The sequence below is a fragment of the Rhinolophus hipposideros genome (assembly GCF_964194185.1).
Source record: "Rhinolophus hipposideros genome assembly, chromosome: 3".
NCBI lineage: Eukaryota > Metazoa > Chordata > Mammalia > Chiroptera > Rhinolophidae > Rhinolophus > Rhinolophus hipposideros.
This window is the reverse complement of record NC_138049.1, coordinates 45,240,773-45,256,881: the sequence shown is the minus strand read 5'-3', so window position 1 is coordinate 45,256,881 and position 16,109 is coordinate 45,240,773. Positions and strand designations below refer to the sequence as shown.

Here is a 16,109-nt window from a genome sequence, read left to right as displayed (position 1 = left end):
TCTATTTTGTTTAGACTTAGAGAATAATCATTATTTTGACTAATAAAAATAATTTTTCTTTCCTCTTTAAATTACGAAAGCATTTTGTGAAATGTATCTGAAAACTATGTATTTTTTAAACAATAAAAAGTGTGTGTGTGTGTACACATATGTGTACACACACACACACATTATTAAAAACTAATAAATTCTTCTCTCTTCAAATCTGACAATTCTTGGTGCTATTTTTATGAATACCTAATGCTACAGCATTTGTTTGGTGCTAGAATGAAAAATATCTGCTGTTAAACTGGTCTTTTTTGAAAAAATGGTAGTTTTCAATCTAAACAATTCTCTGAAAATGTGTTGTTATCAATTAATGATGTTCATATTCAGGATGAAATTCTCTTAACTGTATAGGGAGCTGGAGAGTTCCTCTTACAGCAAATAGAGTTCTGAGGCTAGTTTCTTAAGTGATGATTTTACCTCAAATAGAAATTAAAATGTTTTCTCTTTTATAGCATTGTGTATATACAAATGTTCATTAGAGGCTCTGGAATAATAAGTTTATTTACCATATGTTCAATGTCTAGTATAGTCTAAGAACTGTACTAACACTATTTCTTTAATTTTACTACAAACACTTTTTATGTTAGTGTACTTTTTACTTTGCATTGCAGTCAATAATACTTAGAAATGTTGTATCTTGCCCCAGGTCAAAGAGTAATAGAACCAGTACTGTAAACCAGGATTATCTAATTCCAAAGACCATGTACACACAGCACCCCACTCTTCTTTCTTTATTTTAAAGAGATTAACATTTGAAAGATTTTTTTTCATTTAACAAACACTACAAACACTGGCCACTCCCTGCAACTCGCAGGGTGTTTGCTATGTTCTCATGTTTTAAGTACTTCACAATTGCCCTGAGATAAGTTCTGTTATCATCCCCATTTTACAGATGAACAAACTGAGGTACAGATAGGTTAAGTAACATTCTTAATATCATATAGCTAGTTAACAGTATTGCCAGGATTTGAACCTAGACAGTCTTTCTCCAGAATCTATGCTTTTAGTATAGGACCCTCTGTCACCGAGTCCTTTCTACTGTACCATGCATGTTGCCTCATAAAAATGGTTTCAGCAGTGATTTTAAAAGGACAAAGCTTTCATTCACTCTTCTGATCTGAAGTCAAAGACTTTACCTGTTACAACTAATTAATAAGTGCACCTGAATATACATGCTGCCTCTCTTGAATATTTAGAAACCCATCCCAAATGAGATGTTGAAAAAATTGAGACATACCATTATTCCTATCCCTCAAGGGACACAGAAGCTACAAAAAATTCGTACAATGAAAAACTAAATGTAAAGTACCTCTGCCTTTTTATTCAAAGCTTTTGCAAAGCTCAAAATTTTATTGTCCTGAATCTTCTAGCTTCAACTTTTCCCTTTAAGTTTACCAACAGTTAAAGACTTTTTACGGAAGTCAGAACCTCTCCCAGAAGGTCTCTTGATTCGTTTTTACCAATTAGTATTTGGTCTTCTAGCTTCTCAAAGTATATGCTACTTTGTCCTAGTCAGACTTGTGGGAGCCTTTAAAACAGAATTATTAAAAATTCTGTGGTTATATAAAAATACAATTTTAAAAAGGGCTTTGTAAACTGTAATTTTGACGTGAATATCATTATTTCCCCCCTTTTCAGTCAGAATCAGACTTGGGGAACAGCTTAAAATATAAACCAGACAAACAAAATAAAATTAATAGTATATCAAGTAAAAGAAATATTATGTGCCTCATAATGATTATGAAGACTATCTCATAATACAGAAAAATACTTATGATAAGATGCGAGATGAAGGAAGCATAATAAAAATGAGGTATATGTATGATTCAAGTTATATGAAAAATAAAGACCAATATATGTATACAAAAATGACTAAAAGGAAAAAAACAAATATACTAAAGGTATATATATATATATATATATATATATATATATATATATATATATATACACACACACACATATACAGTAGTGAGATTGCAGTACATTTTCTTAATTTTTAAATTTTTCTATAATGGACTTATCTATCTAGGACTTACACAATTTAGTATTAAAAATTAGGCTAGAACAATCGTACTTTTTAACATCTTGTCTTTGTTTACTTTATAATTTCTTCTGTAGTTGAACCCTAAAATATTCACAATGCTACATACCTGGCACCCGAGAGATCATCTGACATAGGTCAACACTTAAAGCAGCAGCCCTTTGTAAGAGGTAACCCCAGGAATGCATCTGAACCTCATATCCTAGCAGAATATCAGGATCATACCTAAAGAATAAATAAAAAAATTACACAAGGACCACACATTTGAACCTTTCACCAGAAGACCTGTTTCTTCATGATATAAAAAATAAAATTAAAAATCTATGTTCTATGTTTCTCAGATGGGGAAGGGATAATACAATGGTTAACCTACAAAATTACTATACAGAATGGAATGGAGCAATTACAGCTCTTATTTGGAGGTATTTTTGTAAAGCAAGCATAGTTTTTACTTAGATTGTGTATTTATTTGCTGTAACTTGGGAAATTGGGGTGGGAGGGAGGCATTACCACTCAAGTATACGAGTGAGAGTATGATTGAGAATAATGCAGGTGGAGGCAGGGTGAAGAGTGAGGGCATGAGTGGATACCATATTTTGAAAAGATCCCCAGGTCATTCTGTTGCCACTTCTCTACCCCTATAACCTCTAGTGTCCTTAAATAGTTCTAATGCTGAGAAAGAAAATGAAAATGCCTTCCATTTCGTACTCTATTTTATCAATGACTTGGTTCTCACATGAAGTAAGGCCTCAGTAATGACAAGTTTGTCCTCTATACTTAAGAGGAAGGTGACTCAGTTTCATGGGAGACTGAACTATTAATACTACGGGGGAGATTACTGTGGGGAAGGTAAGCATCAGAAACTCGGAGGAAAACGTGCTCATTGTGGTCAGAGTTCCACTGGTAAATTGAACTGACAATCTTCATCCAATTCAGAAGGAGCCTGTTTGTGGCTCCTCTTAGGACTTCTACGGTGACCACCACAGAAAAATGTGTAGGGAAGAGAGGAACTGATTAGTCATAAATTGAGAAAAAAGTACAGTAACACTATCAAAATAGAAGCTCCAAATCATTCTGGTTATTGTATTGTTTATAAAAGCCAAAAGCAGAGAGAAAGATCACAAAAACTTATAAAGTTGGGCTTTACATAACTGCTTGTACAGTCACTCTGAGTTGTGGGATGTGCAGTCTGTCCAAATTATATTATTTAACTACTGAAGTATAATCCGACGTGTGCAGTATAGAATGACATTAATTTTCTGATATAAGCTATATATGACTACTCTGCAAGTCTGTGGTGTAACAATGGATCACAAGCAGACAGATCATCAGATGTAATTTTAGAACCGGTTTGCTAATATTTTATCACAGTTCCATAGCTATTATCCATAGCTATACACTTTTATTATTGAAATAGGACAGCTTTTATCCATACATCAGGATGCAGTGAGTATTTTCTAGCCTGCTTTATGCATTTTAAAATTTAAACCTAGCAATGGGCAGACATCTTAAGTTTCTAGAAAAGTGATGCATTTAATAAGAGAGTCCATGGCTACCAAGAGTTAGACTCGACAAAATGCAAAACATCCACTTAATTATTTTATTTTTAAATTAAATTCAGGAACAGCTAGCATGTCAAAGTTTTTTGGAAATACTGGTTTGTTTAGAATTCAGAAAACATTTTCTTAATAAAAAAAAAAAAGTACTGAAATAGTGACTGGCCTCCAAGGTAAAAGCCTATTTAATGAATAACTTTAGTAGTTCCCCATTATTTCACTATTGCAGAAAAATCATCCTGAAATCCAACTGGGAAAGTGAGAGGCTAAGTTAATATTGCTCTTTCACTGACCCCTCAATCTTGAGAATAGAATATTCTTTTTCCTATCCCTAACCTGACGGAGGTGGTAGAAGGTGAGGGCCAAATCTTTCCAAGGATAACTCTATTTTCAAGATAGGGGTTCTCTTCCTCTTTCCTTCCTTCACCTATATTAATCAGCAACAGCATGAAAGGATTCTTTGAACAAAAAAACTGGAAAAAAAATCAGAAAATACAAAACAATACCTCTTTATTATATCTGTAATTTCTTGAAAAAGTGCCTTCTCATCAGCAGCATAGGTAACTTCTAGTCTTGTAATCCCAGATCTAATAAGTAATGGGGTCTGATATCTGTTATCTAAGAAATAAACAAAATGTTTACTATACATTAAGTGTGTAAGTAATACTATTCCTTACTTTTGACTGAAATTATGCTAGTGAAATACTTCAAATTTAGAGAGTGTTCCCCAAAGTAAATACATAATTAACCAGTCTTGAAAAAATTCTTAACATTTTTCTAGTTTAATATTCAAATGAAAATTCAAATTTCATATTTTCAGTTATTTTCCTGAAAAGTCTACATTCACAAAATTCCCCAGATAATTACATGTCACCTGAAAAGAAATGTTATTACTTTGTTTCTCTCTTACTCTTCCTACAGGAAGAGCTTTGCTTAGTAGAGAATATTTTAATCAGTGGTATGATGGAAAATGTTTACAATCACCTCTTTGGGGGGGGGTGAAGCCCTGATTTGTAGTGCTTGCCTATTTCCATGATGTAAAGACTTCCCACCATGGCTGATATCAAACAACCAATGTGAAATCAACTAGTTCAAAACATTCATGAAAATGCCATGAAAAAAGCTGTGAAATATTCACTGGCTTGTGAGATGATATAAGCCAGCTCAAGCACACCACTGATTAAACTCCAAGTTCTTATATGGTTTTGTTTTGTGCCAAGACTTCCTTCACAGTTGACTGAATTCATGTATTACCATTTAAAACTGCAGAGGGACATTTGGTATTTTGTAAAATGCCTTATATGGTATATTACCATGTTTCCCTGAAAATAAGATCTAGCCGGATAATCAGCTCTAATGCGTCTTTTGGAGCAAAAATTAATTTAAGACACAGTCTTATGTTATATTATATTATATAAGACCGGGTCTTATATTAATTTTTGCTCCAAAAGACGCATTAGAGCTGATTGTCCGGCTAGGACTTATTTTCAGGGAAACACGGTATATAAAAAATCTCTGAACCGAAAGCGTATATATTTAGGAAGAGCTATAAACAAAATTAGAATATGTCTTAAAGTCTCTTATAAACCATTAACTTCATACCAGTAACTTAACTTCTTAAAGCAAAGAGAAATTCTGCATTAGCAACAAAATACCAACACTGCATATATGATTGTCCACCCAATCTAGAGATACCTATCATTTGATTTTAGTATTAACAATTAGTATTTTACACAATATTTAGAAGAAATTAGACATGCTAATGGAAAATTTTATTAAGATCTTTATAACATACTGCTTCTGACTTCTGATAATTATTTAAGAATAATGAATCTAGGACAAAGCTATACACAACACTTCCTACCGCCCACATCTCAGCAAACAATTTAGAACAGAGTTCCTTAGGCTTGTTTGGTTCAGAGATCGCCAGCACAGACAGTGCCCCATTTCAAGGTTTATGTTAGGGTGCAGAGGTATAAAATCAATATAAATTAACACTACCTTGACTGGAGACTGTCTTGTCTTTATCAATCACTATGACGCCTGTGAGCTCTGTTTTGTCGGTGTCTGGTAGTGGAGTATCAGACGAGATGCAGTAGAACAGAGCACAAATTGGGTCAAATTCAGGATCTGGTTCTAAGTCTCGTCTAGTTCGAGCATGTAACTCCACACTAATTAGGGTAAGATTCTGTATCTATAAAAGGAAAAAAATATATGCTGTTAGACACTTAAAGACGTGTTGAAAAAAGTTTCACTAAGACTCCGAGGAAGTAATGAAAAACTGAAAACAGAAAGCATGGCCACGAAGGACAGAGTTTAACACTCTACAGATTAAAACTAAAGATTTTTACATCTAAGATTAGATTAATCTATTTTTTATTTTAGAAAATCTGATTATACTGTAATTTCTCAATGTCGACACATATTTAAAACTATTTATCTAAAATACATGCAGTGCCTCTCATTTTCTGTTTGAGAAAGAGAATGATTAATCCAAGTGGTTGTAAATTCAAACCAAAGTTTGTTACTTTTTATTTTCTACCCAGTTAACTAACCTGTAGTTTTACTTATGGTTTAAATGGAAAAGAGAGGTATATTTTAGTTTGAAACTCCTAGTTATTATTTACTACTTGAGGGCTAATTCAATTTAGACTTTTGTACATAGTAGACAGATTTTTAATTATAGTTTTTCCTGAAAAAAAAAATGAGAATTGCCTGGTATTAACTACATAAAAGCCAGAGTTTTGCCCATACACATTTTCTCATTGACATATAATGCAAAAAATGAAGTATTTTTCTTTTTAAACATATTTTCCTATGCTAATAAAAAACTCAACTGTAATCTTTAGTGCTCTTTCTAAAATCAAGACATTTGAAGTAAAAACTCTGGGTACAAAAAAACACAAAATATAGGATGGATTGATGATTATAGCTGGAATTCTAGCCATCATTGTACCATCAATGTACATATATCTGGCAACAGAAACAGCAGACTGCTGTTACAATATTGCTAATTATTCAGATCATATAAATTTAATAAAGGGTATGTATTTTGTGTTTATCTTGCAATGCCAACTGTTGAAGAAATACAAATGCAAAGTTCTCACTAATGATGGGACTAGAATTTGGTAAATCTCTATGGAGGACAATTTAGAAATATCTATCAAAATTAAAAATGGACATATCCTTTGAGCTAGCAATTCTATTCCTGAGAATGTATTGTGCAGATATGCTGACACTCATATGTATAGCCAAATTACATGCACAAAAATGTTCACTAAAGATTATACTTCCAGTTTTTATAAACTATAAAAGACTAAAAATCAAAATGTCTATCAGTTGGAGAATAGTTTCATAAATTATGTGGTATTCATAAAGACTACATACAATGGAACACTCTGTAATCTTTAAAATTTTCAAAAGAATGAGCCAGATCTATATGTCCTAATATGGAAAGATCACCATAAAACATTGATAAATGGAACCAGAGAGTGCTTCTATGTATGCAAAAAAGGTTAATAAGCACATGCATAGAAAATTTCTGCAGAGACATGAAAAAACATAGAATTGCTTACTGCTTGTGGGGAAGGAGACTCTTAGTCTGGGGTGAAAGGAAAACTTACTTTTCATTGTAAATCTTTTTGTACTGATTGAATGTTTTACCATGTATACGTAATAATGTATGCATCCATTAGTAAATTTGTTAATAAGTATTTTTTAAAATATAAAAATACATGAATTATGCATGTAAAGGCATAAGGAATAATAAAACCAATATCCACAAACCAATACTTTCCTTAGGAAATATATGTTGCTATTTCAGTAAAAATGAAAATACGAAACAAATAAGATTAGGGAAAAAATCAAATCATTAGGGGGAGCTCAGGGAAAGAACTTTTATTTTAAATGCATACTTTTTAGGACTGTTTGAAATGGAAAATGGAAAATGTCTCCCTAAACCCAAGCAAAACAAAACCAAAAAACCAGTTTAATTAGAAAAAGATGAACATGTAGAAAGACTAAAGAGAAGACTGAAGACAATTTCAGGTCAAAAGAATCTGGGAGGTTAAATTATTTATTTAGTGGGCCAAACTTCACACTCGGTTTTGCCCTTCTATTCCTTGATATAATAAAATGCATTAATAATGTTAGGGACATTTTTTTGCAAACATGGAATGAAGAGATTTACTGAGTGTGACTAGGAAGAGGTAGATGAGAAAGGGGGACAAGGATTACAACTTTTTCCTTCTGAATCTGCAGTAGAGAGATTAGCCCAGGGTAATGGGAAACAGAAGAAAATTGCTATGGGCACAATTTCTGGGAAAAAGGAACAGAGCATAGTGCAGATTTTTTTGGTTCATTCCTTATTTGACCAGCAGGTGGCGTTTTGGAGTGTGATTTGAGATTAAGAAAGCCTGTGTTAGGAAGAACCTATAAACAACCTGCCAGACCTTGGAAGTGATTTCCACTTCAAGAGGGCCCATGATTCTGAAATGGGGTTACACAGAAAGTGTAACAGTATAAGAAAAAATTCATATTTTTCAAATAATATAAAAGTAATCAAAGGTTAACAAGTCTTTTTGCTAAGGTCTATCAAAGTTGCTTTAATAAACACATTTTTTTTAACACATTTTTAACAAAGTATTTTCTTTAATTTTCTAATTTCAGGTATGTACTTGATAAGAAATGAATTCCTGAGTTTATTACTTAATTTATCTGGGATTCGGGATATCACAGGGCTAGGTGTAAAGCAGGAACTAAATGAATGTTGTTAAATGAAAACATGTACAAGTAAATAATTAGGGAGTTAGGCTATGTTCCAATGTAATTCCCAAAAAGTACAAGTCTTAGTTCAAATTTTGGGTAAAACTGAGGACATCATATTAATTTTTCTTAGTCAATCCTTTTCAATCCTTAGAACAGTTTAAGACAGAACTGACTTGAGAGAAAAAAAAATTAAAAATTGAATTCTCTGCTCTTTCAAGCACAGACATAAAACGACTGTATAAACCAGCAATTGTCTAATAGAAATATAATGAAAGTCACATATGTAATTTTAAATTTTCTAGTAGTCACATTTAAAGAAAGTAAAAATAGGTTAAATTAATTTTAAAATATTTTCGTTAATCCAATATATCTAACATATTACTCTTTCAACATCTAATCAATTTAAACAGTTACTAATGTGCTAAACTTTTTATAGAAATACTTGATCTGTAGTTAGATATCACATTTACAGTTGAAAAAGTAGTTTTACATACCTAAGTTGTTCCAAACATACTTAAAGTTTTCTAGTAAGTCTAGTATCACTTCTAAAATTGAATAAAATTTAAAATTTAGTTTCTAGATGTGTAAGCCAAATGTTAAGTTCTTAATAGTCACATTGCTAATGGCTACCATACTGATAGCACAGGTGTAAACAACGAGAACATACTCTTTTCCACCTTATTGCCAGATATACGCTCTGAGTTGTGTTTTCTTTAATAGACCCATTCACACATATTCTCCCATCTGTCCTGTGAGTGATATATATTTTTAAAGACAACTTCCAAATCTTACTTATGGTCTGTGAAGGTAACTGGTTTATATAAAGAATATGTGGGTTATTTAGAGAATTATAGCTAGCACTAATCCACTGCACCAATCAAATACAAAACACAAGTAAGTATCACAGTTGGGATGTGATAACATCCTAATATAACAATCCCAGAATAACAGAGAGATTTTCTAATAGCTAAAAACTATTTTCTAATTTTAGCTTCTATAAACTATGTTTCAGTTTTATAAGATTTATAGAAATTGTGAAACCACAAAGCAGTCTCAATAACTGACGGTTGCTTTGAAAGTTCCTCTTATTTTATATAAATACATAAAATACTAAGAATAATCAGAACAGAATGAAGATTAACAGGCATAGAATTTAGTGTATTACTCCCTTAGTAAAAAATTTCCACTTGTTCCACAGAATAAAGACAAGAGTTAAACAGTGTATGTGTCCTTACTGTTGAGTTTTACCTCATGTAAAGCTTTTGCCTCCTGTAAATTTTGTATGCTGACTTTGAAACCATAAGTATTGTTTAAAGATGGTCCATCAATCTGGGAAGTTTCTTTCTTTGGAGTATTTACTGTTGCAAATTGATTCTATTAAAAAAAAAAACATAGCCAGAAAAAGATAAATGAGCAATCATTTTTTCTTTTGATTACTTATTCCTACTTAGGTAATATATGTTTTAATAATACGTGATAAACTAATATCTCTTTAAGTCCAAAAAGGAACCATAAGTATTTTATTAACATTCTTTTCATGCTAGTAATTCAAGGAATCAGAACTAAATATATGTAGAAACATCTGATATCATCTGTAAGCAAACCATATGTTGATCTTTGAGTTTAAAGCCCCAAATACTGAAAATAATAGTCTTGTTGAGACTTGACATTTATAACACATGGACATTTATCTTGACCTTTCTTGGAAGTACGGCAAGCAAGCAAGCAAGCAATGTATTCGTAACGAGTTTGGCTAAAGTTTGTAAAAGATTTGAAATTCTGACTTGTATTTACCCTAACACAACATGAGTGTGAAAGATGAATTAAAACATAAATAATCTTCACGGGTTTAGAAAGAATAGAATCTTTCTATTTTTAAAAAAGTATTTTTTCTGATTTCCAAATCTATTAACCATTTTCCCCAAAATGTTGATTTATGTTAACAATATGCTAGTATTTGTTTTTAATATAAATGGCTTATAAGTCAACAATAGTAATGCTTTAAAAGTATCAAAAATGTATTTACAATATCAAATTATAAATATTAAAATGCTATACATAGTTCATGATATTTAAGAGAAGTGGACAATGTGGAAATGATTTCTAGTATATATTTCCAAGGATACATGTCTAATGTATACTTTTTTCACATAACCATATGTTTTAAGTTGTTTTACCATATTTTATTTGAATAAAGATATTTATGATTTTTCAGAGTTTCAATAGTAAATAATGTTGTATTCCTTTGTTATTTAGTAAGATAAACTGAAAAAAATCAATTATATTTGAGAAAAAATAAACCAAGAAAAAGGATATATTTTTGGTGGGATCAAAACTCACTTACTTGAGCTCTGCTGTCATTGGACTGTTCTGACTTTGCCAGTTATCAGTTAATGTATTTGTATCCTCAGAATCCACATATTGGCTATCATATTCACTTTCTCTGTAATATTTGTATTTACATATAAGAATCTTTTAGATCCCAACACAAAAAAAAAAACCTAAAAAAAAATTAGGCAATTTCTTGTTGTCTCATAGATATGTAAATAAAATGATGCAAAAGTATAATAAAAATTTTTTTAATTGAAACACAAAGTTATCAATTATCTAACTGAAATCTAAGCATAAGACTGGATCTTCCATTGATTTTTAAATATGATTAACGTAGTTACCTTTGCTTGTGTTAAGAATACTCTTCTATGAGTATCAATATTACTTCCTTTCTTATGACTCAGTTTCTGGGTTTTTGGTTCTGTAGAAAGAAATTTCATATTTAACATAGACATCAAAATTCCCTATTTCTTTTTTCTAATTTTTTGATATTCCAAATTCTTAATTACTATTTGTATTATCCTATAAATTCTCCCCAAAGTCTTCATAAGGGAAACTAATTCAATTCAAACTTCTGATCCCCACCAAAACAACTTTAAAATTTTGGGTTTTTAAATAAAAACATTTAGATTTTAATTATTGTTTTATTCCTCAGTCAATTATCTTAGGGAATTATTTAATAATTCTAGACCCTCACGGGGTCTAAAGAGAATTAGATATTGACCAAATACATATAGAAAAATAAAATTATAACTGAGGTAAATACAACAAAAGGGAATATAATTGGGAATTTTTATAGTTGGGGAGGCTAAAAAGGCTTTTTGAGCTGAAATAGGAAGAGTAACTAGGAATGAGGAATTAATCAGATTACAGAGAAAAAGGCCTAGAAATTGCTAAGGTTACAATAGATGATAAGTGAGCTATGACAATAGCTTGGCCTAAGGTTATGGTGGTAGACAGAGATAGACAGATTTGGGTAATCTAGGAAACAAAAAGGTGACAGGCCTGCCTTGGTACTGGACTGAAAACCTACATGGGCAGTGAGGGAATCAGGTGGGTGTTACAAATAAATCCCACGTTTCTGACCTGTGTAACTCAGTGACAGGGGTGGTTGTACTATTCATTGAAGTGAGGAAAACTGAGAGGGGACCAGATGGGTTTCTATGTGTGAGTGTGTGCTTTGCTGGGTGATTGGTGGTGAATGTAAGCAGTAAGATCATGAATTGAGTTTAAAAAATATTGACCTTGTGGTACTTTTGAGCGTTCAAATAGAAATGTCAAGTAGGCAGCTGTGTACAGTGTTCTGAAGCTTAAAAGACAGTTGTGAATGGAAATTTACATTTGTGAGTTATATGTAGAAATCCTGTGGGCAGCAATTAGATCATTTGGGGAGAGAATATAGAGTAAAGAAAGCTAAGCCTTAATAAATCCCAACATATAAATAACTGAGAATGTGAGATAAAGGAAAGCAGGAAGAAACAGAGGAGTAGGAGAAAAATCAACGGGGAAGAACCTCCAAGAAAAAAGGTGTGGACAACAGGACAATGGCTGCTCAGAGGGCATTTAACAGAAAGACTGAAAAACATCCACTGGCCTTAGCTACATGAGGGTGATTGAGAATCTTTGCAAGAGATGTATTGGTGAAATGGTGGGGAGAAGAATCCAGTTCAGAGTAGGCTGAGAAATGATCAGAAAGTAAAGAAATAGAGTTGTCCAATTAAGAGAAATCTTTCAAGAAATTTGGCTTTAAAGAAGAGGAAAAAAAGAGTAGAAGCTGGCAGATGGTCAAAGTAGTTGTTAGGCTTTATTTCTATTTTAAAAGGTGGGAGAGAGCTGTGTTTATATTAATGGGAGAGTGGGAATGGGAAAAATCGAGTTGAGAAGAAGGTAAGGTTTCTACGAGGGCTCCTATAGTTCACCCAGAAGCCAGCAGATAAGATGAAAGCAGATGTCAGTAGATTTCACAGCAAAAAGATAAAAGTTTCCATGTGATGATGTCTTTCCAAGACATGATAAAATAACAAGACACTCATTTAAAATTTAATTTAAAAAGCTTATTTTCATTAACATAGTCTAACGTTTCCATTTCTAATCATTGAAGAACAACTATGGAGTTCTTTCTATTATTTATTAACTTACTTGTTGATAAAGGGCTAAAGCCAGTTGCTTCAGGAAGTCTTTCCAGATGTTTTCTCTGTATGATTGGTGTACTGTGAAGGCAAAGTGATTCACATATGCCAGTTCTTGCCCTAATGTTAATTGGAGATATCACTAGCGGCTCCCGAGGCTCACTGCAGGGGCTTTTCTGTACATCATCTTTTACCGGCTTTAAGAAGTTCTCAACAGTCAGGGAACATAGTTCCGCTACTGGTGATGAGGGTCTGTCATCTCCATTCAGTGTTTTGGAATCTGAGGATGCTACTTGTTGCCAAGGTGGAATTACTAGAGAATCGGGGGAGCTACAACTAAAATAACAGTCATCATCATCATCATCTTCATCTTTTTCAGGATTATTTACAAAAGCAACTGGTGGCAGCTTCTGACTTTCACTTGCAGTTTGACTGCACCCTGTGGTTGGCACTTGTAAAGCAATCTGAGACTTATCAACATCTTCCTTGGTATGTGCTGTAGTGGGGAGTATCTGTGGAGTTGTATCCATTTTTGGAGGCACTACAGGTTTGTCATCTGGGTTAACTGAAGAGCTGAAGTTCTCAGCAGATTTTACAACTCCAGTTGGCTCAGTTTTAGACAGTTTCTTGGAACGGTCGTATTCTTCTTTGGCTTGAAGCCATGCTTGAACCAGTTGTCGACTTGGGGCACATTTGCAAGGCATAATCACAATTTTTTTATCTTCAACCATTTTATGGCCATTACTCAACCCTTTATTGACAAATGCTTGGCCATTGCGAAGGGGGGACCCTGGTCTTGGATTCTGAGTCATTGCTGAGAATGCTGTTTTCCACAGATGAAGTCCTTCCAAGGAAAAGTCTCCCTCAAACTCAGCTAGATCATTTGGGAGCCGAGTTTCTACCATGAGAAGCCGTCCGCCGATCTCCCTATAAACAACATATTTTAGAACAACTGTTTTGTCTTAAAGAGCAATTACCAAAATATTTAGCTCCCTATCCTCGAGATTTTTAAAGTCCCTTTTGGAGGCTTAAAAATGCCCATCTCTTTCTTCCCTTTCCACACCCCACTACATACACATATTGTATGCAAGTACACTCTATCTTTAGTCTCAATACGCTTTTCCTCACTACATGGGCTTGGCAGGAATCCCTAGGGCCCCAAACAATGCCGCCAAGGTCCAAGCCTACAGCAACCCAAAGAGGCCATTCCGCTGCACATCCCCAGGGCCAAGTGGTTCTCCCAGCAGCTTCGAGGTATCCACCTACATCCAATGAATTACGCTTTAAAAGTGAAAGGGAAATAAAGACCTTCACAGCCACACAAACACTGGGAGAATTCATTATCAGCAGACCTTCCCTGAAAGAAATGTAACAGAATTCAAGGAAGAAATAGATAGCTTTACAACAATATGTGGAAACTTCAATACCCCCTATCTAAATAATGGATAGAACAGCCAGACAGAAGTAAGGAAACAGAGGGCCTGAACAACACAATAAACCGACTAGAAAAAATAATAATAATTTCCTTTGGAAAATCATCAATACTAGGGAAAAAAGGTAATTTTTTTTAAGTACTCAATGAAGGCTTCTTTTCTTCAAGGAGATAGCACGAACTCATCAGATTCCTTTCATCAACTTATTTTAAATAACTTTCCACTATTACCACAAATGAATAGAAACAATGGAAGGATTTATCCTCTGAGACCAGATCCCTGGATTTTATCTATAGCTTCTTTTTATATTCCCTAGTATTATAGTAGTTTAGTAAAGCCAATCAGTTCAAACAAATCTTTGAGCTTCCCCCAAATTCCCTCAAACTTAAAAAAAGGTCACACACAATTGAGGTAAATTAACCATAATTCTTTCTCCCCTCTATACAGCAAGGTTGAACACTAACATAATTATGAACTTAGGAGTTGGCAGAGACCACAGAATGCATAGTTTAAATGCTAATAATGTATGTGTATGTGGAGAATCACTAATTAAATGGTAGTTTGGTTTTGTTTCCAGTAGTTATAAATATTAAGCTTAATCTTAATCTCTTTATTTAACATGTATCCATTGGTACTATTTCTGTTTTCTGCAGCAACATACAAGAACTCTAGGTTTTCTTCCTTATGGTATGTGTTTCATGGATATGAAGACAATTTTTCGTTTTTTCAATTACTTTTCTTAGGGCATGGTTCCTCAAATGTCCTGGTCATTCTCTAAATAAAACTCAATGAACTCGCTTCATGTTTTCTGATTTGGAGCTGAAGGAAGAGCATCAGGGTTCCCATATTTCCTTTTCTCCTAAAGATTTTGCCTCCTACTAGTTAACTCCATAACCAGGGTCTAGTGCCTTCCCTGCACCTACCTCCCAGCTATATGAAAAATTAAAAGCGGAATTATTGCTATTAAAGGAAATAAGTACGTATGTCATGTGACCATACTCAACTTAATATTTTGATAATCATAAAGAACCCAAAAATAAAAACAGTTGAGATGTGGTAAATTCAGCTTTCTTGAATATTGTCAGCAGCATAGTAATTGCTACAACTCATGTCATAATACATATGAAGAGCCTTAAATTGTGAAGCAATCCTACTGTCAGGACTGTAAGGAAAAACTCCAAAATACAAGAAATGCTTTATGAAGGAAGATGCTAATCTTCTAATTACCTATAGTGGCAAAATAAGGAACAACTTTTCTGTCCAATAATATACATGATAGAATATTATGCAGTCATTAAAATGATGTTTCAAGAAACTCACAAATTTAGAAAATGTTATAAATATGTTAAGTGAATAATAATAAATAATAAATCTGGATATAATATGGTTTCTACAGTAAGATCAGATTTTATAAAAAACAAAAACTATATACATTTAAAAAAACTATATACATACAAGAAAACACATTAAAATATTATTAGTTATTGTCGCTAGGTGGCGAGATGGTGTGATTTTTGTCCTTTTATACTTCTAAACTTTCTATAATGAATACATAGATTTATATTAGAAAACATTGTTCTTAAAAAATGACTATTATCCTTCTATTTCAGCTGCAGAACAAGTGTCAGAGTTAGACAACTAACAGTAACAAAAAGTTAATGACTAGCACATGATAAGTTAACTAAGTAAGGCTAAGGGTAGAAAAAAATATTTTGATTAAAAATAAAAAAATATACCATAATGACTACTGATAAAGTCAAAGCTCCCAAAATAATGGAAACTAATGTCTAAGGAACAGACA

General features: G+C 32.8%; 1 protein-coding gene across 3 annotated transcripts in view; it reads right to left on the bottom strand.

The window, feature by feature from the left end:
• The window catches only part of REV3L (REV3 like, DNA directed polymerase zeta catalytic subunit), a 151,755-nt gene that overhangs the window by 41,448 nt on the left and 94,198 nt on the right, over positions 1-16,109 (bottom strand). For all 3 annotated transcript variants that reach the window (XM_081034126.1, XM_081034124.1, XM_081034125.1), the window contains 6 exons: positions 12,886-13,802; positions 11,088-11,167; positions 9,664-9,789; positions 5,650-5,842; positions 4,155-4,266; positions 2,202-2,317 (listed from right to left, as the gene is read on the bottom strand). In XM_081034126.1, the coding sequence (XP_080890252.1) occupies positions 2,202-2,317; positions 4,155-4,266; positions 5,650-5,842; positions 9,664-9,789; positions 11,088-11,167; positions 12,886-13,802 (1,544 nt within the window). The remainder of the gene's footprint in view (positions 1-2,201; positions 2,318-4,154; positions 4,267-5,649; positions 5,843-9,663; positions 9,790-11,087; positions 11,168-12,885; positions 13,803-16,109) is intronic.